Consider the following 24283-nt stretch of genomic DNA (forward strand, 5'->3'; position numbering starts at 1 on the left):
GTGGACTTGTAACTTTTAGGGACAGCCAGCCTGTCTGGCTACAAATATTTGGAAACTTCTTGGCATATTGGCACTGACAGATCTAACACATGACAGACACTCTGTGAAAGCACAGAGGTATTGAATACAATCATTAGCAGCATTTGCAGCACCCTAGAATAATGTTTGTTTCATGTTTAACACCACACCCTGCAATATTCCAAGTATATGATGGCAGTTAGCAAAAATTGCGCCTGCACCAGCTAGTCAATCCAGTGATTGACATCATGAACATTACACGTAATATACTCAGTTTGGAACCAATGACATGTATCAACCAGTCATTGAGCCCACCCACCAGATCCTGTTGGTCGCATCTTACAACAAGCATGGGCTGTTGAAAAAATGTTCAAAACCAGACCTTCATGGTAAGATTATAGTGACTTATCATAAAATAATCTTGTTGCTTTTATGACTTGCAGGGTCAGCTAGCTTTCCTTAATATATAACCTCAGTCAATCCATGTTGCTAGAACAGCACTTGTTCGACACATTCTAGTTCTTTTAAGTCATAACAAATATAAGTGGATCAACTTGTACCATTCTTTGTCACAAACAATTATTTGACTAAATTTGGGCTTACAACATCAACTAGCAAATAAAATTAATCATGTAGTTGTATTTTTCAAGTATTTTGCATTTATGTATCATGTGGAGTTTTATAAAAAATAACAATATGTTTGCCATGCTGACTCATGTACAACAGATAAATTTGTCTTCTAACAATGGGAACAACTTCAACTGGATCAATGACAAGTAATGCATCCTGACTTTCCTTTGTAACTGCAGTGAAGCAAACAGAGCACCACTTTCTCATACATATTTATTTCATCAAACCATACACACTTCTCAAAGATGTTATCCTGTCAGAACATTCATTCAGGTCTTCAATTTTTTTAAACAGTTTTTCACAAGCTTCTTTTTCTTTTGAACTCATGAACTGGATTGACAGACTGAATCGATTGGTCCGACTGAAACTTTCCAGAATGTTCAACACGATGTGCAGCTCCTCTTGTGAAACTTCCAGCAAAACAAGCAGAAAATCACCAAGCAATCCAAAACTTATTTCAGATTTAAACATATTTTCTAACTTTTCTGGTCCAATTTCAATTAGGAAATGGTACTTTTTGTCCAATGACAGTTTCCTCCATTCTCTCACAAATTCCTGGCTGTTTTGAGGCACTCTGGTCTTTCCCTGGTAAACAAAAAGATACATCAATGTTGAAACAGATATAATTCTTTGCAGAAGGTAATGGAGGCCTGAACATTACTCAAACTGGATCGGGCAAACTGTGGTGAAAGTAATGATTTAGCTAAAGTGTGTGTAAGGTCAGTGACATGCCATCCCACGACACGTAAATATCCAGTCGGGTCAGTAAATCACCAGTCACTGGCCTGGCTGGCTAGTGAATTATCATGGGGTCAGTTCATAAATACATCACTCTCTATGACTTTTAGGGACATTACACTTTCATATCAAGTAAGAACATAGCATGATAAATGTTACTCATATTGGCAGCTTAATGAAGATTCAGTGTCTATATCCAAATTTCAGGTTAGTGGATTATTTAGTGGGCTAGTAACTTTCAGGCACCTCGAATGGGTGGCAAAAGTTGAAAACTTTTTCGCACAATGTGTCTGGTTTAACATTTTAACAATCTAAACCTGTGGTACACACATGCATGCTTAAATACCTGTACAGCACCAATAACTGTAAATGGCACAAAGGCGATTTATCTCTAAGATAGTATTCATATTACTTTGAGTTCTAATGCTTGAGCAGAGACAAGTCTTTAGATCTGATTTAAAAACAGCTAAATCTGGTTGTGTTCTGAGATGAGATGGAAGACTGTTCCAGACATGACGGTCAGTCGTCTTGGGTGATCTGTCACCAAATGTTTTTGTCCTAGTCACAGGAATTGTCAAATGACACTGATTGGAGGGAGTGTGCAGGTGACTATAACGGTGGAACAGATCATGGGGGTAGTGAGGAGCTAGACTGTGGATACTTTCAAAAAAAGGAGTAGAGTTCTTAAGAGTAGTAAAAAGTGTTTCAATTGCTACAATGGAGAGCATCTGCAAATGTAGGATGAGAGCCCATTGTGAAGTTTATTACTTTACTGAATCCCACAAGCACTGACAATCCAAAAAAATCAGGGTGAATCTGAGATTGGGAGCAACAAACATACTGGCAAACAAGGATACGTTGGATTGGCACAGAGAACAAATTACGAGAAGTAGGCGGTGCTTGAAAATGAGATGTAGGCTGGTTCACATGCAGTACATGATGATGAAATTCATTCCAAGCGTAGCTGCAAACACCTTGCTCATCATAAAGACTCTCACATGGTCCGTGTAGCAAGTTGGTAATATATGGATACAACGATATTTATTTTGAGAGAATTAAACATCAGTCAAAATCAGGTAAGCATGGCCCCAGAAGTGGCATACAATGTTGTTAATTACATGGAGAAAGAATGTAATCTACGAAACAGGCACTGTTGAAAGCTAGCAATATGCCACCAGTTCACCCATTGCACTACACTTGGTCGCAGACAACCTGTGACCCCTTCTCTCACAATGGCAAGCGCCAGTTGGTAGCATGCGTACAAGCTAGTTTAGGTGCTCATTTTCTTGTTTGCCAGTAGGCTTCAATTCCACCCAAGGGACACAACTCTGTACACATGCACTCTTGGGTTCATTTCACACACATGGCTTCACTGTTGACTGATTCCAATGTAGTTGCTTCTCTTAATATCCTTTCTGGAGTTGAGAATTATGAAGAATTTGGCATTATTATGCTATGTAGATATTCACCTCATTTGTTTCTGAATCCTTGGAATGAGGAACATGCTTTTTCTTGTCTGCATGCATGTTCCATGGCTGTGCAAACTTTCCCTCAATCTTGTCACCCTTCTCCAGGGGTTTCAGATGTGATGCCTTGACTATTTCCCTGTGAACAACACAATTATTACTGCAGATAGTGCCTCCCAAAAAGACATGTTATATGTTTAAGTTCACAAACAGTGTCTGTCACCTCTGAGAAATCCGGCAGATTTGCCAACGGTCTGCAAGAAGTCTACAACAACAGTGTCTGTCTGTATATTCACAATGACTCTGACTGAAGTTGTTTTATGTGTCATGTCACACTCTTTTGCTGTTCATAACTTTTTACTAAAAATTGCAAATTTCAGAGCCAGTTATAAATGTTAAATCGGCAATGTGTGCTAAATTTTGTTCAGTGGGTATAGTAAATTTTCAAGGGGTCAGACAGACATCTTACTGGACCCAATGTCCTGTTACTTTGAAACACTGTTTGTGAACACTGATATCTGCAAAAGTTCACCTCATCCTGCATAATGATGTTAGAACCTACACCAAAACTGTCATCTTAATTGTAATCAAGAGGATTTATTCATTTACATACGTACCTTTACACATATATGCTAGTCTAAATGCTTTGCATATTTTTACGTATAACTTCAAAACCTTGAAGCTACAGTTTTCCCTCATGCAGAGAGGTAGCATTTCAATGTCAATTCTAATTATAATGAAACCTGATGAGTCATTAACTGGTTATAAACTAATGTGGTCAAATGATAATTCTTGAAATATTAAACAATTTCAAACACAATTTGGCAAAGCTAAAGTATACAGCACAATTTGGGAAAGCAATCTGAAGACATTTACTCAGTGAGGCAGTGAGTTATGCCACTTTATGCAATACAGTGGAAGCTGTCAAAACCAGCATCTGTCATATATCTGGCAAGTTGTCGACACTGTCATACAATCTAAGTCCAGTCTGTCACTCATACATTTATCATCAGCTCTACAGTTTGGCACATTATCTAAAACAGATTAATTCTTCACTCCCAGTGAGAGCTGGTTAAAGACAGCTTCCACTGTATACCAATAATATTTCGGTAAGGTACACCAGAAATGGATTTCACACATTGGGTTCATGTGGAGAATTGAGCTAAGGTCTTCAGCATGACAAGTGGATGCTTTAACCATCAAGCTACGCCATCGCCCTTTATTCAATATGTTTTTTTTTATACAAGACTCCTCGAACACTGTCCTTGCTTCTCAGTGATGCATATTTAAACATTTAATCAGTAGAACTTCAAAATTGTGCTGCATATTTCAACAGAGTGAGATATAGGAGAGTTACTTGAATTCATCATAGCTTGCAACTTTCTGATGCACAGCTCGGAGTTTCGCATCATTTTCCCTGTTGTACTTTTCATCAGCTGTCACTGCCGCCTTCAGTTCCCGCTCCAACTTGTTGAAGTCAAAGTGATCATCATCATGGGAGACACTCATCTGTACACACAAATACATCTACATGATGGAAGATGGATGACACTGCATCGGCAGACGGATCTCTTTCAGGTGTCATTACACTTTATTACTTGTCACATTAAAAAATACTGTACACGCATTACAGCCTTGGGTCATTGAATAATTAAATTTCAACTTACACCCATATGTCACTTAAACTGATAAAGCATGCAAGCCCCTAAATCCATCTTTAGTGAGATGCATCAATTTACAGTAGAACATGGATATAGCGAACAAACGAATATAGCGAACAAATTTAAAAGTCCCGTCAATGGTCCCTTTATAATATCATTAAAATTATACATGAATAACGAACTCGTGAGTAGCGAATTAACGGTTATAGCGAACTGATTTCCTGACCCCAAGCCCAATTAACGACGTGAGTAGCGAACTCACTCAGTGTCAGCTCAGTGTCAACTCCGCGACTTAGCGGTATACATCAACCTTGTGGGAGGTGAATCAACATTGTTTAACCTCGTTGGCGGTGAATCAACATTGTTTAACCTTGTTGGCGGTGAATCAACATTGTTTGATAGTCATTAATTAATTAACAAAAGAAACACATTGTGTTTAAAAGCTTGACTGATACACAGATTTTCAGTTCGCTCTCGTCGCTATGGCAGGCAAACGTAAAGCTATCACCTTTGACACAAAGCTTCAGATAATCCAGGCTGTAGAATCAGGAGTAAGATCGAAGACATACATCGCTCTCGACTTTGGCATTCCGAAATCAACACTCAGTTCCATTATTAAGAATCGCGACTCGATACTGGCAAAATGTGTCTCTAGTGATTTCGGCCCCGCCCACAAGAAGTTACGAACTGAATCTCTAGCAGATGTATGTGCAGCAGTCAACAAAATGAAATCGGCAGGACGTGGCGTGCAGAGCAAAATTGTGGACTATGTTAAACGCAGTTAAGTGTTATATTGTTGAAATTGTTGTGATTGTTAAATATGTTCTAGATAATGTATTTGAACAATGAAATCAGAATTTCAATGTCAATGTACAAGAACAAAAATATGTAGCCCATGTATATACGTGTCTCTTCATCTCTATAAGCCAATATGGCGGTCAAACGTGAATAACGAACAACGGATATAGCGAACTAAATCCCTTGGTCCCTTGGAGTTATATCCGTGTTCTGCTGTATATCATTTTCAGTATCGGTTGAGCTGTTCATTAATGAAACTTACTTCAGATAGGAGGAACAATGTACATGTCACTTAAAATGATAAGCCATTCCAATCCCTATAGAATTTATCACTGATCAGATAGGTCTTTCTTAATAATAATCAACACATGTTACAGTGTGATACAATAAAATCTATGTCAACTCCTGTAACCGAATAACCAGAACTGACTGAATTATTATACTCCTCACCTTGAAAGCTGCTGAGATCCAATCATTACAGGGAGTAATTGATTAGCGTTATATAGTGTTTACTGACTTTTGTGAAACTCATTCCTCTCCAACTAATTTAAGTAACCAGTAGATGTCAGATACATTCATCATATTGTAAATTAAAGAAATGATGGTTTAAAGCAGACTTGCTTATAGAGTCTGTTACCTATCTAACTATATTTGGGAAAGAGTTTCCCCATATTCTTTCTTTCTTAGATTAACAGAGGAAGTATTAAGTGGTTCTACTTATAATACTCAACTAAATTTCGGGGCTTTTAGTTATTTTGGGAGTCCTCAAGTAATTGTTAATAATTCCGCTATGTATCAACTTATCAATATTATTTTTGATGAGGGCATGGGAGGACCACTTAACCATATTTGTCAGCATGCCTCTAGTCAAAATAATATCCTGGGATACACACACTGTGACTTAGGAAGCACGCAACGTCAGCTCGATCTTGCATACGTTTACAGATACGCTTCACGAAAAGAGTGTGATACACCTGATCACCACTATATCTTACCAGCAGAAACAAAAACCTCCAAGAAAGTGAGCATACGCACCGTACTAGTGAGTGGCGACCGTCCTTATGGTGTTTGAGGGTCTAACCGTACAACGATGACTCTATTTTCGCGTCCCTACCAACCATAACAGGAGACCATATTGTAAACATAGGTAATCTCGAACTACCTTGCTTGATTTTGTAAGGGAAGAAATGTGGACCTGAATATACACTTAATATCTCAGTGCAAGCAAATTGATTGGAAGCATGTTTCTTCCAGTCTTGTTTTCGCGTTACTAGATACAGATAATGATTTGAGAATTACGTGAGCTTATAATCTCGTCGAAACTGGTAAAACATAAATCTTACGCGTGCAATCTAACACCTGGATATGGTGTCTATGAAAGACGGTACCAAGTTCAGTCCAAGTGCTCGTTGACAATGAGTTACTAGCATATATGTTCTTATACTTTCGTTCATGTATGAGGAATGTGGAAATACTTCATTTCAAATTAGGAACACTATTTGATGAGAGATAAAACGCACTAGTTACAGATACCGTATCGAGGGTCGAAATCTAATGATATTTATTCTTAGATTAATAATACTAACCGACGGTATTCTTTGAAAGGCAGTTAGATCAAGAAGTTGGAGGACTTAACACAAACAAAAACACACACAACAAACCAAAGAAAAAAGAAAAAAAAGGAAACGATAGCAGAAAAGCAAAGAGTGGAATTTGATGCAGAACTTGTATATATAATTGTTTGGTCTTTTCAGGGAGAATAGAATTAAAACAGCTGTAGATTATCCATCGTCTTATGTTGTATGTCAGTTGTTAGTTAACACGCACATTTAGAAAGAATATCATTTTCAATTTGCACATGTCAAGGAAGCTCGTGATATTGTAAGGGATAATGCCTTTAAAACATCGACAGCTGAGCGGAATGGTGGGGTGGTTTTAATGCAGTGATGTGAAATCATGAACACATAAGAAGCAGTTCTGTGGAATATGTTGCGGAATTACAGCAGACCACTTCCGGTAAAGTTACCCGCGAAAATTGTGGAAGAAGTATGCTTGTTCGTGAACTCAGTGTTGGTAAATAATGGAAACCTGATTTCGACTGATTTACCCCCTATCGAGGTAACGGTATAGTTTTGTGTTGTATCTTTATTATTGGAAATTGTTTTGTCTATCCGTGTAGGCTAACGTCGAAGCAACACTCCCGACACTGTATGACGACAGTGAAATGTTGATGACCGGCTCCTTTCGGGTTAAGCATACTTGCAGCCACAGTGCTATTTCTCCATCTTGATAGCGACCAGAATCATTGATATTCAAGCTTGAAGTGCATACTATGAAGGCATTACAAAACAATTGTCTTTTAAAATGTTATCATTGCTTCATGAATGAAAATATATAGAAGTGTTGTGATTGTACACATGACGGTGACGACGTCAGGAGCTTGCTTGACAGACTGAAAGGGTTAAAGTTGTAATTTAATGCTGAAAGAAATTACCCAAACAAATGAAGTCAACGTATTGAAAGTATTATGTGTAGGATGCACAAGGAAGGTCGTGGAGTGGGCGTTGTCTCTTAGTTTTGGAAGAATGGCTTCGTTCTTTCTGGGTGTTTTGTTAGTCATATCAACCATATATTGACATGAAGAAGTGTAGCAGAGCACCAAAATGTAACATGTTACAACCTCATTGAAAACATATTTTAGAAACATCACATGGTTGATAGTTGATAGTTTAAATCAACGTCAACAGTGATTTAAATATCACAAGGTGATGATCACGTAGCATGCTAGGAGGAATATTAAGTGGACTGAAATTTAGCTTTAGATTTTTTTTGGATCAATCCACGAATGTCACTTTGTATTGATTTTCATGTTGTATATGGATTGTATTGGCCTTGTTCTTGATATTGATGCCCTCATAATACTTATTAGTGCTGCAAGTTGCTCATACCTCTTTTCAGCTAACCTGTCATTTACATCACATTATAATGTTATTATCTTGATTCTAGAATCTATTTTAGAATCTGGTTTTAACTTTTGTTGGCATGCTTTCAGATCCAATTTTATGAGACATATAATTTTGGCTCGGACTTGTCTAAAAATGGACTCAGAAGGGTGTTATTTGATCTGTTGATCAACTTAGGATGATTGTGAATATTTTGTCGGACAAACTACTTGTATTCTGCAAGTTGTAATCTATTGAGTGCAAATGATGAAAACGTCCGAGTTTGAAAAACCTGTTCATTCACGACTGTCAAGTACCCCACCACCCTTGGAGATTTTACGGAACGCTTTAATTTCCCTGCATAGTGTTTGCACCCAATTGAGATGGTTCCATGGTGATTGAATTAATTAGGGGGAAGCGCTTCAGTTAGTACCGCGGAGTGCACCGTCTTGCGAACAAGAGACAATAGGCCGTCTCGCGTACACGTTACGTCTGTTGAATAATGCATGCTAAATAGTTGTCACTGATTTGTTCATTTGCGGGTGAACAATTCAATGGTGCAGAACTTTGTTTTTTTCAGACAAGATGAAAGACCCTGGTCTGTATGCGGAGGTCCGGGGTAGGGTCAAATACAAGGGAGTGGGCTCATACATTGGTGACTACAAAACAGGCAAAATGGTTGTAGCACCTGAAGGTGTCCATTGGAAGTGTCAACTTTGGATCAACACTAAGAGAGAAAGTCCAGTTGTCAATTTGCAAGTATGTCTACCTTTAACTATTAAGATGGTGTTTGTTGCTTATGATCTAGAAATATGTTCTAATTACTTGAACAATCATTAGCAGATCCTAGTGTTGAGGTTGGATGTTAATTGGGATGCGACGATACATTGATGTATCAGTACAATTATCAATGCATTCAAAACTGTATCAATATATAGTTACTCCAGCAAATATTATTTCCAAAACAGATAAATGATAAAATAAAGAGTCTGATCAACCGGCCTGACAGAGTGATTCTTGACTTGGCAACCGGCTACAACATCTATGTGATAGCAGATCCAGGAGACCTAGCGCATCTCAAGAAGGTCCAGGAATTGCTTGGCAATATCAAACAAGGGAAGACAGGTTTGTAGAAAAAAAGTGTTTTCAGCATGCTAACTGATATGTAAGATTCATGTATGTCACTTCAGATAGGAAAAAACCCCCATCAGATTGCCAGTGTTCAACTTATTTCAGTTTGTCATTTTCATAGAGAGACATGGTTAAATGCAAAGCTGAGATAATTATATGTGTTGTGAATGCAGTATGTTTAGTGAATATTGGGTAATTAATGGAAATTAATCATGAATTCTTTATGTATAATATCAAGGAATTATAGTAATGAATGTATCATATAATATTTTTGGTTGAAAGTTTTGGGTGGAGGAAACATAATAGCACAAGGTCATTTCTACTGAGGTTTCATTGACTTTAAAAAGGTATTTGACTTAGTGGACAGAGAAAAACTGCTGATATCTTTTGATTCAACGCTGCTGTCAAGGAAAGATAACTATGTTGCTTAGAAATATATCGCATCAGTGAAAGCCAGTGTAAGAAAAAACACTGACTCAAGAGCTGAAACTTTAAATACATTCTCTGGAGTGTGTCAAGGGTGCATTCTCAGCCCCCCTGCTCTTCCTTCTCTTTATTGATCAAGTTGCAACATAGCTCCACCAGTCAGGCAACAATTGATTCTTTTTCAGAAGAGGTCCTCCTTGGGGTACATGAAAGAATTTTTATGTCCATAAGAATCCCATGATAGCTGAAACCATATTTTGCGATATAAATATTTACAAAACAAATATTTCAGGGCCAGACCAGTGCCGCTATAGCCAAGAGCAGGCAACTCTTAGCCGTCAACCTCGTACCCCACTTTTTAAGTTAATTTGCACGGCTCCCATGGCTTCGTAGCTGGCCATCAGGGCCTGCTGCTACCTCCAGGCTTTTAAATCTACAGGCCCTGAATGAAATATGCAGGCCCATTTGGTTTAAGTCAAGCCAATAAAAACAAAAAGACTACATTGTACACAGTTTCACTCGATTTTTAAAAAATAACTCGAAGCCAGTGGCACACACAGGAATTTTTATTTTAGTGGTGTTTTTTCTACGCCAAAGCGCTAAGTACCAGCAAGTGAGTCTGTTAGTTGTCAAAACATGATAGATCGTGGATGATTCCCAAATTTTAATAAGACAAATAAAAGGGCAGACATTCCAGTTAAAAAATAATTGACAGATAATTTACTTTGGGCCATGAGGGCCTGCAGATATTTGAAACTGGGTCCAATACGAAACCGTCCTTCGGACCAGTGATTATTTCAAATGCTGACCACTCACTCTGCTGTCAATTTTGCAAACCCCAAATCCCAAGTGTTTTGCTGCACAGCACTATTTTTACGTTATGATTTTAAGTAAGATCCCAATGCAAATTATTTTCACTGTTTCACAAAACTGCCAAATTTTGCGACTGTATTATAGGCCACAAGGCCAGTATTCTGAATAAACTTCTGATTGTCTGTAAGGTGGCACAAAGCGCAGCTTATAAAGTAGTAACAGTTTATTATGTTTGTGTTTGGCCATAATATGATTAAGATAACATGACATGTAACAGTGATGTTTGTTTTCTTTCCCACACAGTTCATGTGAGTGAAAACAAAGCTGAAGTTGGTGGACACAAGACCCATGTGTTGACAGCCAGTAATGTCTCACCAAAGACAAACTCCCCAGATGTGTCTCCGGTATTCACTAGGTTTGTGCAACCTATACCACGCTGAAACAAAGCTTGTTTTAATTGTTTGTTTGTTGTTTCTTCCTGCAATAGAGGTGTTACGTAAATAGTAGACTGTGACCAGACAGTCCAGTGACTAATATCTTGAATATCGATTTGCGCAAGTGGAACAAGAAGACTTGCATTAAACATGACCACCTGAACCTGTTAATTCTTTATGTGACAAGAATGGATTGCTAAAGTTCAGTCTTCATGGGCTTCAAACTATACAGCCTATCTGTCACTAGACAGATTGTTCATGTGTGTAGTAGGGTAGCCCCAAGGAGATACTGTTTGTTAGAACAAAATGGAATTTTTGTTAAAATCGTGTTAATGTATTTCTAGCATGGAAAGAAATTATTGAAACTTTGACTAAATTTATACTGTTTCTATGTTTTTCATCCTTGCCTCTAGTAGTCAATTAAAACTCTGTTTTAGTGTCAAGGAAAACAGAGGCTCTAATGGAGACAGTAACTCTCTAGGACATCGTCTCTTTGAAGATCATGATGTAGGCTCAAAGGAAAATTATCACAGGTAACAAGTTCAATTTTGACAGTTGCACACTTCCAGAAAGTATTATTGTCTGATATTTCAGAACACTGCGCCCTGTAGCTCTTCTTGTGCACACATATCATTGAACTTCACTCTGCTGGGTTCATTTTCTTGAAGAATCATTTGTTGCTAAATTGATGATGTTCAAAATCTTCTTTGCCAGTCATGGTGGATGGCAGTTTTCATAAACAGGTTGATGATTAGATGATGTTCACTTTGACATTTGTGTTTGATAGAATGTGTATTTTGGGCAAATGGAAAATGCCAGCTTTTAGATCAAGGTACAAAATTCAACAATAGAACTTAAAAGCAGGGTTTGGATTTTGTGTTAAACAGGCACTGTTTAATGAATTGATGAAGTGATAGTGACTGGATAAAGGTTTGAAATAACATAGTGTTTCAGATAGCAGGGGTTGCCTATATTATATTGTTTCTTACAATTACCACTTATTGGCCATTTATAATTATGGCTAGGGGGATGTGATGATGATTTTTATGGATGTGAATGACAAAATTGCTGACCCCCTACTACTTAAGAACAAAGTGGGTGACAAATTTCACGCCACCACCTAAAACCATCATCAAATCACCCCCTCAAAACATCTCTAAGTTGAGGTCCAGAGTAGAATAAGGTTGATGTTCGATCAGACCATCATTAGCTTTTGATAACAAAGAGAAAAGTGACAAGTGTTATTGTGCTGTTGCTGCGTTACAGGCACAAATCCTTGATTTGCATGGCAGTTGTTGTAGGCTAAGTTAGCACTCTGTATGCGACTTGTTGCCTTGTAGTGGTCCAAGGTGGCCTGCTGAAAAGTTCCTCAAGCAGGGTCAGGACAAGAGCAGGGAGACATTGAAGTCATTTACAGCCTCAGGATTTTACAGCAGCACTCCAGCTTCACACACACAGAAAATATATTCCAGAGCCTGTGAATCATCAGGGTGAGTAATGGGATTCCAGAACTGCATACAGATTATTCTATGTAATAAAGCAAGTTTGTATTGTACACATTGTACGTATTGGCAGAGTTGGCCAAATCTTAGGCACAAACCTTAACTGATGCCTTGAACTAAACATTTTTTTTTTTCATGTTTATATATAAACATTTTGCAAGTTTTCCAATCAATATAGAGTACAGATTGTAATCTGTAATCTTTTTTTTTTTTCAAAACTTCTCATCAAATTGAAGGTCATACTATTTAAATCAGAGGTATTATAGTGTGTGATAGATTAAGATTAACATACTCGACATATTTATTATGCTCATTGATCCTGTTGTACATGAGTGGTTTCCTGAGGCCATAAAAAAAGTTCCATTATGGTATTCTCATGAAACTGAAAATATTTTATTGGTACTGAAGTTGCAAATTATTGAATCTAGATCAGCAAAGAGACCAGGGATGATGCCACTTAACCCAACCCCACAAAAGCGACCTCGTCTGTTGTCTGACCTCAACTATTCGTGGGGTAAGAAAGGCAGCCAAGACTCCAGTAGCCAGCAGCAGTCACTTCTTGGGTGAGTCACCAACACTGTTCCATTCGACACATACATGAAAGGTAGTTACTGTCAATGCCATGTAGAATTTAGATCCTTTTGTTCCTCTGGACATGAGGCTGGTGGGATAGTCTAATGGTTAAAGAGCCAGTCATCATCTGAAGACCTAGGTTTAATTCCTCACATGGGTATGCGTTAAGCACGTTTCTTGTGTCCCTAACCATGATATTGCTGAGTTTTTTTGCTAAAAGCTTTTAGTCTAGTTACATTATTTTGAGCATTTTAAACTAGGTGCTAACATACCATGATATTTGTAGTCATGTTTAACAGTGTATGATATTTAGGATCAAAATTGTTGATACCATAACCATAAAGTTCAAGATAAAGATTTAGGAGTTTGGCACAGGTTTCTGTTTGGCACATATTGCAGTCCCTCCTGGATTCCGCGGCAAATTTAAGCAAATTGTGCACCCCACTTTTCAATGTTCTTCAAAACATTCTGCGGCTAAAACATTTAGAAAAAACAACAAAAATATTATACAGACCTTCTTAGTTTAATTCTCAAACACAGATATAAAGTTAAGTTGACAGTACACATCACATCTTGATTGACAAAGAACCCACACTTTTTTCTTTGTTTGAGAATTAAACAATCGCTGAAAATTATTTCTCTCTTCTCAACTGTAATTTTGATGCAGACTGACAAGTTCAGGTTTCATGCAGACAATTTTGTGCCTAAAAGAAATCTGAAATAATGTAAAAATAAATGTGTCGGTCATTTTATGTGTAACCAACCCTACTTTTCACATAAGCTGTACTTTTCGTTTTGGCTGACAGTCAGTTTTCACTCAGTTTTTAAAATGAGCAAATTCCACACAGGTTCTCCATGCAAATGTGTTTTCCGCTGACCAGACGTTTTTCTGCAGCCTCAGAATCATGGAATCCAGGAGGGACTGATATTGTATTTGAATATGTTCTGATTTATAGATTCTCCAACATCGGCAACACATGTTACATGAACGCCATCCTGCAGTCCCTGTTTGGACTGAATCCTTTCAGCAATGATTTGCTCTACTCCTTTAAGAAGAAAGGACGGTCCTTTTCGCCCAACTCTCTCTACTGGTGAGAATATTGAATATCTCACACTCATGTTGTTTCACACTGCACAGAGCACAAATGATCATTGGGTTGTTATGTTGGTATTCTTTGTCACATCCAAAAACATGATAAAGGGTGTATATTGATTAGGACTGTGTATGAGGTGTATTTCATCAAGTTTGGGAACTAGGCAAAGGTATGTGACTCAGATTTAAGTACATATGTACAGTAATAGATGGCACACCTTGATTGTACACTTTAAACTAATGCTTAAACTAGGGATACCCAAAATGCTCTCTCAGATGTAATAGTGATGACCCATTGTTCTGCAGACTTTCAGAATTTCCTTTGAAAGTTTTCTACATTTTTGTTGCAGTTATTGCTAAATTCAACAGCAGAAATTTCCAGTTACTTCATGAAGTATTGGAATTTGGTGCATTTTCATGATAACATTGAAAATTGGCCAAGCACTAATTATTCCAGTAGTTTGACTTTTGTATGTTTTTCTTACACCAGCTCATTGGCAAGACTTGTCAAGATTCAAAGAAGGCCTGGGTCATCTGATCTCAACAAAAGGGAACTACTTCGCAATGTGAAAAGTGCAATATCAGGAACTGCAAAGCGATTCTCAGGGTACCAACAACATGTAAGCTGGAAAAACATATGAAAGAGTTTCATTGTATTCAATACAAGTGTGTCATGTCAGTTATTATGTAGTGGTTAAAATATGATACGAAAACTTTTATTGAATTCGAGCATGTCATTTCATGTCTGTTTTTCTGTTTAGATTAAAGAGAATAGTCTAAACTGAATGTTTTGTATTTCATTCAGGATGCTCATGAGTTCCTTAGTCAAGTCCTTGATCAGCTGAAGGAAGAAATTGTGAAGTTTAACAAATCAACACCAAGTCCAACAAGAGACCCATCAGAAGACATTGATCTTGTTAACCCCACCCTGGACAATTTTGAATTTGAAGTACTTCACACGATAACGTGTCTCAAGTAAGCAAGATACATATATGACTGATCATTACATTCATTTGACACGTGTAGTCAATATCTTCATATCGAAAATGCTGTGTAGGTATTGCTCACTCATTATGTAGTACTTGACCATGTGTGGTATTTGCTGGTAAGTTGAAATACATAGAGATGAGAATTGGAGTTGAAGTTACATTCAAGATACCCCAGTAAAGTGTATTGACATGAGATAACCTGATTGCACCCAAATAATTTCTTTTTCTCTGCTGCTTTTCAGATGTGATGAGGAGGTTGCGAAGTCTGAACAATTCAATGATTTGTCTTTAGAGATGCCTCAGAGAAGGTACATGTACTTCCTATTTTTCATCTTTACGCAGAGGTGATACTTATCTCCATCACCTGAGGGTCAGAGTGCTGTTGTACAAAAGCACCTAAGCGCTATAACTGATATGAGTCTATTGATGTATGCGAGTTAAATCACCTTACTGCCAACACTGCTTTGTACTACAGCACCCTGAACCGGTACCACTATTTACTTTAGAGCATACATCTACAATTGTGACCCGTGAAGGTCCCGGGGTAGAATAGGCCTTCAGCAACCCATGCTTGCCATAAAAGGTGACTATGCTTGTCGTAAGAGGCGACTAATGGGATCGGGTGGTCAGACTATGACTTGGTTGACACATGTCATCGGTTCCCCATTGCGCAGATCGATGCTCATGTTGTTGATCACTGGATTGTCTGGTCCAGACTCGATTATTTACAGACCGTCGCCATATAGCTGGAATATTGCTAAGTGCGACGTAAAACTAAACTCACCCACTCACATCTACAATTGAAGTGTGTCAATTTATTCTTGATCATCACAGATTAGTATGATTTATCTGGTTTATCACAGTATCAATGTCAACACCTCCATTCCATTTACATTCCAGTCATCAAGGTTACCCCAAGTCTCTGCAGGATGCTTTGGATGTGTTCCTGCAACAAGAAGAACTTGATTACACATGTGCCAAGTGTGGTCACACCAAGTCCAAAGTTAAACACAAGTTTACAAGGATACCTAGGTATGCTTCATGGAAATCTGGCAATTTCGAATGTTTTTTCTCAGCATTTTGAAGTTAGTTTTTTATGGATGGATAGTTTCACCATTTGCTCTTGGATGCATTTCATATATTTGTCTATGGCCATGTTTTACAGGCGGAAGTTTTGATTTTTCATTTGAAGTTGCCATTTATGTGTGCCATTTTTGTTTTCTACAGGATTCTAATACTTCACCTGAAAAGATATGCCTACAGTGCTTCAGTATCCCTACATAGCAAGATGGGTCAGAGGATATTCATCCCGAGCTATGTGTCTCTGTCCTCTCATGTTGATAGTGATGTCCAGTGCCCTCCACCCATACCATGTGTCCTGCCACAGTCAAGGTAACTTCAACACTCTTTCTCAATTTAGGGACTCCACAACAGACAGGCACCCAGTATGTTCTTGTATGTTATGTATGTTATGTAGTGTACAGCTAGTGATTTGTTTGGTATGTAGTTACACTCTTAATTGTTGGCCTGGACTGAAAACCAGTGATTAATATTATGAGAAACCATCTATTTTGCCGCCCACTGCTAGTCAGCGTGTAGAACTAGCACGGGTGGCTGAGAACCAGTAGGACGATTACAGGGTAGTGATGACATGGTTGTTTCTTGATGTATTTGGATGATTTGTGTCATTGTTCCCTGGGGACCCGTGAAGGTCCCGGGGTGGAATAGGCCTTCAGCAACCCATGCTTGAGAGGCGACTAACAGGATCGGGTGGTCAGGTTTGCTGACTTGGTTGGCACATGTCATCGGTTGCCAATTGCGCAGATCGATGCTCATGTTGTTGATCATTGGATTGTCTGGTCCAGACTCGATTATTTACAGACTGCCACCATATAGCTGAAATATTGCTGAGTGCGGTGTAAAACTAAACTCACTCACTCACTTACTCGAGTCCCAGTTACATGGGTACATTGTGTGAAGCCCATTTCTGGTGTCCCCCTCCTCTGTGATATTGCTGGAATATGGCTAAATGTGGTGTAAACCTGAACTAACTCAGTAAAGTTCAGAAAGAAAACTTTGATATTGACATTAACATCACTGAGGTAATGGAAAATAGTCCCAGGATAAGTGTTGCAGTGTCATGTTCAAGATCGTATGGTCAATATGAACTCTTTTCTTTTACTTCAGTCCTATGAAATCTCTACCAGACGTGGATGATCGGAAGGGTGATCACTCAAGGAGGAAACTTGACTATACTTCTGATTCAAAGTAAGATCATTACAGTGTAATTTGTCTCTGTCTTGCCTAGTGTTTCACTGAGATGTTGTAGCACATGCAAAATACAATATGAGTGGGGAGAATTGATGGCAGTGGAAATACAGCCAGTAGTGAAAATTCTGCAGTCTTGACCTGAAATGTATTGCCTGTCCTATGTACATGACAAAATTTAGATTTTCACTCTGAAGTAAATTGAAATTAAGAGTCATCTTTGTTGCAAATATCTCTGATTCTCATCATTGTGGTAACAATTAAGTGAGCATAAACGTGTTGTCCAACCTAAGCTGGTATTATGTACTAGGTACACGTTCAAGTCCCTGCCCAACAAGCCAGGAGAGGACAGCACAGACCAACCAGCGCCAATTAACGAGAGCAGTAACTCTACAGATTTGGAAGACAGCAAATTATTTCCCAGCTTTACATTGGTGAGTAACATCGCGAGATCTTGTTGTAACAATGTGATTGATCGGGTTGTTGTTTAAGAATGGCAGATAGCATATAGAAGTAAAAGTGAGCAGTTGCTTGTTTAGTAAAGGGAAACATATTTGAGGAATATGAGTGTTTGTTTTGGACTGTCTACTTCTTCAGGATGGTGATGTTTCTGGATTATCATGGTTTACTTCCATTGAATGAATACAGAAAAGGGACTCTTGTATGACTGCTGTCATGTGACTTCATATTGTTTGTTAATGCTGTTAAACTTTGAGCCATTATTACGCGGAACCAAATAATCCATTTATCCCAGATATAATGATTGTGTTGGAAATGCAGTACTGCTAAAATGTATATTTGTCTTGCAAAATTTGTGAAATGAAGTTTTGCAGTTCCAACTCCCATAACCATGGTTACAATGATGCTTCAGGATGAGTCTACGGAGGATGCTGACATGGCCCGTGCCATTGAGCTGAGTCTGCAGGAAGCCAAGAAACAGGAACAGGTGAGTCGGCTGACTCTGGGATCCCTGGATGGACTGCTGGAACAGGATTGGTTGAAATACTATCATCAGTTTATGGTCAGGCTTAAATGAGATTGAAAATTCATGCACGATTGAGATTGACTTCCAGTGATCAAGGGAAAATCAAAGTGCCTTTGAGCAGCTAAGCTGGATATTGGTACTATACAACTGTTAGTATAATAATAATAACATTCATTCCCTGTATTTCTCTGTGTGAGTTGAAATAGGTGCAATATATATTATGGGTATGAATTTCTCTCGCCTGTTGGTTCCCTGCCAAATTGTGGATTCATGTGATCGTGATTGATCATTAACTGGACAGATTAGGTCAGACTGTGACCACGATCATATATACAATTCAGCAAGTGAGTTTTGTTTTATGTCACACTCGACAATATTGCAGCTAATTGCCGACGGTCTGTAAATAATTGTATGGACCACACAATCCAGTGATTAACAGCATCATCATTGATCTATGCAATTTGCATATGATGACATCTGTCAACCACATCAGCGACCCTGACCACCCGATTCAGTTTGTCACCTCTTACAACAAGCATGGGTTACTGAAGATTAGTTCTAACCCAGATCTTCAAGGGTTAGTGACATTCAGATCAGTGGGGGATGTCTATGATTGAATTTGATTGTCATTTGTGCCATCTTTAGATTTCTGCTGCTGTATTATATGTATGTTTGTGTCTGTTAACAGCAGGAATCTTACAAGGACAGTCCAAGTGAAGATGAGGATAACAGTATGAAGGATGATGTGATGGAAATTAGTGACATTCCTCAGACTGGGCAGCAAGTTGACATCAGGGGTAAGAGGATTGCAGTTCGAAAATAAGTATACCAAAACTTAATGACTTGTGGAGATATTTTAACCTGTTATAGGCTTGTTTTATGCTGCAGACTACAATCAAATGTTTTCTTGTAAGTTGATGCCCTGATTCCAGTTACCAGTCCTGGATCGGCTAACAGTTATATCCACCATAGTATTGCTAAACTATCACAGTATTGAGTTTGCAACCAAGATTTGATACAATTATGATCTTGGCCCATATGTGTGCTTTATGGTTTCACTGTGCTGTATCTTCAGATTACTACTCAAGGCATTTACTGGACTTCAGCAACTAATTCAGTGCTACTTATGTCTAATTTTGCAGCAAGTTTTACTGAGACCGACTTACGACAAATGACAGAAGAGCAGAGGATAGAAGTTGCAATTCAGCAGAGTTTGATGGAGTCTCAGGGCCCAGGCACATCCCTGAGCACCTCCTCAGACACTGACTTAAGCAGAAGCCTCATTGTGAAGGAGTGCAGTGGAGCATTCCTTGCATCTCAGGCTGAGGAACCAGAGACAGCATCTCCAGAATTTCCTCTCATAAAGCAGAGAGGTCAGTCAAACAAGGAGAGGGAAACCAAGCTGGTTAATGGTGACATTCTGATTCGAGACAGGACAGAGAGTGAAATGAGGGCAGAAGTTGATGGTGAAACTAGTCAAGAACAGACTTGTGTCAGTGGGGTAGAGATTGAGGCTGGGAGGATGACGATGGGCAGTAGTTCATTTGATGAAGTGGATGGGGCCGTGCTGGAGCAGATGTTCAGTGAAAACAGTGAGGATGTGTTTGGTAGTGAGCTGTCTGTGATAAAACCAACAGTTAGGACAACAAAGGGCTCAGATGATCAGTGTGAGGGTTTGACTCAAGGCGAAATAGAGCACATATTTGGAGATGAATCAGTGGCCAGATCTGAATCAGACAATGACAAAGAGAAGGAGAAAACAGAGAGGAAAAAAACAGTCGTCAATGATGAAGTTGGTGAGTATGTAATTGTTAATTAAGTGATGTTTTGTTGTACAATAATTAGTGGCCACGTATTAGATGAATAGTAAGGCAGTTACAGTTCAGTCACAAACTGTAGTGCTTCATGAATTCAATTAATTATTCCAGGTCACCAGAACTGAATATTAACAAATATTTACAATTTTTTTTAGGTAGTGTGTTTTACCTGAATGTTTATGTTCTTTTTCAAAGTGAGATACCCAAGAATAGCCTTGCAGTAATGCAAGTCATGTTAGTTTGCCAAGGTCGCAAGTGGTACTGTTGACTGCAACTAGTACATGCCAAATTTGAGTGAGATACATGGTTATTGTTGGGACAGCTTAACACTGTTAATATAGATGTTCAAAAAACTTCAATATTCTGCATCAGTCATTTAACTATAACATTATATTTATGAATAATTGTTCAGATTCATTACCCAATATTCGTGATACATGTCATATTGGCCGCACAGCGTATTTGTTGTAGCCCTAATGAATAGTTGATGTTTTCAAGGCAAGAACTTACAGTTTGCCTGTATATGTGCTGAAAAATGCTTTGATCATAGGCTGCAGTTTAATGAAGGATTTTGGAGGAAATGGTTTTTTTAAGTGTATTACCTTCAATGGATTGGTTTTTTTCCTACTTCCCACCAATGTATTTTGTTTTCATCCAATGAAGTACAAGCATGCATCTGATTCTGAGTTTACCATTTTCTATTTGCAGAGTCGAAATTGAAACGTGAGTGAAACTTATATAAATTTTTATTTGGAATATGATGATACGATGTGACTGTTCCAGTAGATCTCACATGTTGGGAGGAAAAGGAGAATTTGAAGCCAGAGCTGGAGTCAAATGGTGTTGCTGCAAAACAGGATGATGTATACCCAGAGGAGCCCTCTCAAGAGGAGATCTTTTTGATTAAACAGAAACGATCTCAGAATGAGGTAACCTAAGACAAGAATAACCAGAAAACTTTCCTTCGTAATAATAATGTTATCACTGGTATCAGTATTTGTGAAGGTCTGGTCAGTATTTGAATAGGCCTTCAGCAACCCAAGCTTGTCGTAAGTGACAACTAAGGGGATCAGGTGGTCAGACTTGCTTACTTGGTTGACACATGTTATTGGTTCCCCATTGTGCAGATCGATACTCATGTTGTTGATCACTTGATTGTCTTGTCAAGACTTGATTATTTACAGACTGCTGCCATATAGCTGGAATATTGCTGATTGCAGCGTAAAACGAAACTCATTCACTCACACTTTCATGTGGATATTGATGGATAGATACATTCCTTAACATCCGGTACTAGCCTAACATTGTTGCTGTAACTTTAGTTTGTTATAAATTTGTTTTATTTGATTTGTTGTAGCATTCAACATACACTAGGTTGTGCATAGGGCTTGTTCTGAAATATGTTCATGTTGGCAGTCCTTTCAATGTTTAGATACTGCAGTCATGTTGTTAATGCCCTGTAGGTGTAAACAGACAGTGTGTTTGTTTTTTTAATTAACTTTCAAAAGGTATACAAATATGGTAATAGACTAATTTGGGTTATAAGACAAAATGTAAAGACATACATTGACTTCATTATTTTTTAGTACAGTGTTTTACTGATGGTAGATGATTACTTCACAGTGTTTCATTTGTTTTCATAATAATGCGTTAAAAATGACTTGATCATTGTTAATCAGTCTATCCTTGAACTATCAATTATGCCGCAGAGGTCATGAACCAGTCACCAATTCAGGGGTATTATCTGGGTACTCGCGGGAGAAAAACAGTAACAATAGGGACAATCAGTCCATGGAAATTGCTCTGCACTACTGCCTCTTTGATAGTTTCAGCGTGAAAGTCCTTTTTTTCACAGCGGCTATCATTTATAATGAAGCTAAGTCTAATTTCTAAATGGGTATTTGAAAAAGTGCCCTTTGTAATACATTATCATCGCACATTAATTAGTAATTTGCATGAAGCCATAGTCTGTGCCAAATAATTCGCTTTGTACTTTGGAAATATCAGCATTCTGCATTTCTTCACTACTCCTCACTATAGTCCTGTTTTTTCATGTTTCCTATCTCCCTACCACTGGAATTGTAGTTAGGTTGAACTTACTTTAAGAGATATTTCGCATTTTGGAATATCAACTACATAAGTTGTAGAGATAAACGTGAAAACATTTTTCTGACAGTGATATCGCTTTACCTTAAAGACAGCTTGTGTGGCAGCATAATCAGAGAACAAGAACCCACATTGTTAACAATGAGAAGACCCATGAAGAATAGGTAGGGGCAGAATAGGTCTTCTCTTATATATGAATTTAAATTATCTTGAAATGTTTCTCGTCACCTTATGACCAAATATTTCAGAATGGCATGTTGCCCTGGTCCTATCGGCTTGTCAGTATAGTGAACCACATAGGACACAGCTCTTCTGCAGGTAGGTTAACTCCACAAGCATTTTTAAATACATCGAGTATGTATTGTGTATTGACTGAAACTCCATGAGTTCTTTTCAGACATATGTGTAAATAACATTCAGGGAATGGATTGTTTTGGAAATAGATGTGGTTGGTTGGGTACAAGGACTAGTTAGCTCGGAGTCAGTATAATGTGTGTGAGTGGGGTTCATGCATAACTGCATCATGGTATCTCAGTGGGCTAGTGCTATAAAACCAGCCTAAGTCTGGGCTACTACAAGCAGCAACACACAGATGCATACAGATTGTCATATGAGTGAAATAATATCGTATGGATGTTAAACCCCATTCCACCTCTCCTATTATAATGATGCATAAAACAACAGAGTTGGACAAGCCCTTTTGAAAGTGTGTGTTTTTTTCCAGGGCATTACATCAGTGATGTGTACAACATGAAGAGGAAATCTTGGCTGAGCTTTGATGATGCTCATGTCTCCAAACTGCCAGAAACAGAAATCAGAGCCCGTCGGGAAAGAAGCGGTTATATATTCTTCTATATGTGCAAGTACGAAAACTAACTAAAAACTGTACAGCTGCAATATCTTGTATGTTGGCACACTATGTTTGTGATGTACCAGGAGAGCTGATGCAAGGGCAGATCTAGGATTTAGGAGAGTGGTGAAGGGGTGATACACATAAATTATGAAAACCATAGGTTAGGGGGAAGAAAGAACCTCAAGTTAGTTTCCTTCATGTATAACCTGTGAAGATCCAGATTAGAATCGATCTTCAGTAACCTATGCTTGTCGAGGCAACTAACAGTATTGGGTGGTCAGGCTCGCTGACTTGGTTGACAGGTCATAGTATTCAGTGGCTTAGATCGGTGCTTGTGTTATTGATCACTGGATTGCCCGGTGCAGACTTGATCATTTGTAGGCTGCTGATGTAATATTGCTGAGTGTGGCGTAAAACTAAAGTCAGTCATACAAACCTTCATTGTTAACTTTCCTTTCCCTCCCTCTCCTCTCTCTTCTTTCCCTTCCTTCCTCCCCCCCTCTCACAATGAAAATGTGTTATGAGTTATTCAGTTCATACTTACCTTTCTCTGTTCTTTGTAGGGAGGTGTTCGAGGAGTTGGAGAGTTTACACACAGCATCAATATTGAACAAGGAGAACTAGGGAAAAGGGTGTTCCTTTTAATAAGACATTCATTTGTACATTGTCCATGTATGAGGGTATATTAAATATATTTCTATGAATGTTCATTATATTATGTTTGATTCATAAAATAACTTAACCATGATAATGGTATTCTTTGTTATTATGTATTGATTTATCATTGCTGGAAACCAGTATTTGTGGCAGCATTGGGATGAGGCAATACTTGCATTTCAGGGTTCACATTTGCTTGAAAGAGACTGAAATTTGGACTTTCTGCCATTAAAGTGGCCGTAAATTTGTTTGGGCATGCCTTAATTGTCAGCCAAACGTAGTCACCTGTAAAACCTTGACGAGTTTGGCTAACACATGATAAAAAATACCTTACAATGACAGGTGTTGATTAATTGCCTTCTCAATTTGAAACTTTCCCAATG

General features: G+C 38.3%; 2 protein-coding genes across 6 annotated transcripts; one reads left to right on the forward strand and one right to left on the reverse strand.

Annotated features, from left to right (window-relative positions):
* Window positions 1-846: 846 nt before the first annotated feature.
* LOC137297666 (coiled-coil domain-containing protein 103-like) lies at window positions 847-6469 on the reverse strand. Of its 2 annotated transcripts, none has more exons than XM_067829577.1 (4): window positions 6347-6469; window positions 4210-4361; window positions 2856-2991; window positions 847-1233 (listed from the first exon to the last, which is right to left on the reverse strand). In XM_067829577.1, exons 2-4 carry the CDS (start codon window positions 4359-4361, stop codon window positions 862-864), a joined length of 660 nt encoding a protein of 219 aa, XP_067685678.1. In that variant the 5' UTR covers window positions 6347-6469; the 3' UTR covers window positions 847-861. The 2 variants fall into 2 exon arrangements, with proteins under 2 accessions (XP_067685678.1, XP_067685679.1); XM_067829578.1 differs by lacking the exon at window positions 6347-6469 and adding an exon at window positions 5022-5067.
* LOC137297665 (ubiquitin carboxyl-terminal hydrolase 37-like) lies at window positions 4289-23991 on the forward strand. Of its 4 annotated transcripts, none has more exons than XM_067829573.1 (22): window positions 4289-4430; window positions 8834-9012; window positions 9222-9378; window positions 10927-11038; window positions 11495-11590; window positions 12398-12547; window positions 12988-13122; window positions 14089-14223; window positions 14716-14845; window positions 15031-15200; window positions 15457-15522; window positions 16115-16246; window positions 16442-16606; window positions 17402-17482; window positions 17793-17916; window positions 18354-18428; window positions 19156-19264; window positions 19610-20263; window positions 21068-21213; window positions 22639-22708; window positions 23115-23253; window positions 23807-23991. In XM_067829573.1, exons 1-22 carry the CDS (start codon window positions 4394-4396, stop codon window positions 23865-23867), a joined length of 3123 nt encoding a protein of 1040 aa, XP_067685674.1. In that variant the 5' UTR covers window positions 4289-4393; the 3' UTR covers window positions 23868-23991. The 4 variants fall into 4 exon arrangements, with proteins under 4 accessions (XP_067685674.1, XP_067685675.1, XP_067685676.1 ...); XM_067829574.1 differs by lacking the exon at window positions 4289-4430 and adding an exon at window positions 7291-7429; XM_067829575.1 differs by lacking the exon at window positions 4289-4430 and adding an exon at window positions 7291-7429 and having other exon boundaries at window positions 21071-21213.
* Window positions 23992-24283: the final 292 nt, after the last annotated feature.

The sequence above is a fragment of the Haliotis asinina genome, chromosome 10 (assembly GCF_037392515.1).
Source record: "Haliotis asinina isolate JCU_RB_2024 chromosome 10, JCU_Hal_asi_v2, whole genome shotgun sequence".
In the NCBI taxonomy this organism is placed as follows: domain Eukaryota; kingdom Metazoa; phylum Mollusca; class Gastropoda; order Lepetellida; family Haliotidae; genus Haliotis; species Haliotis asinina.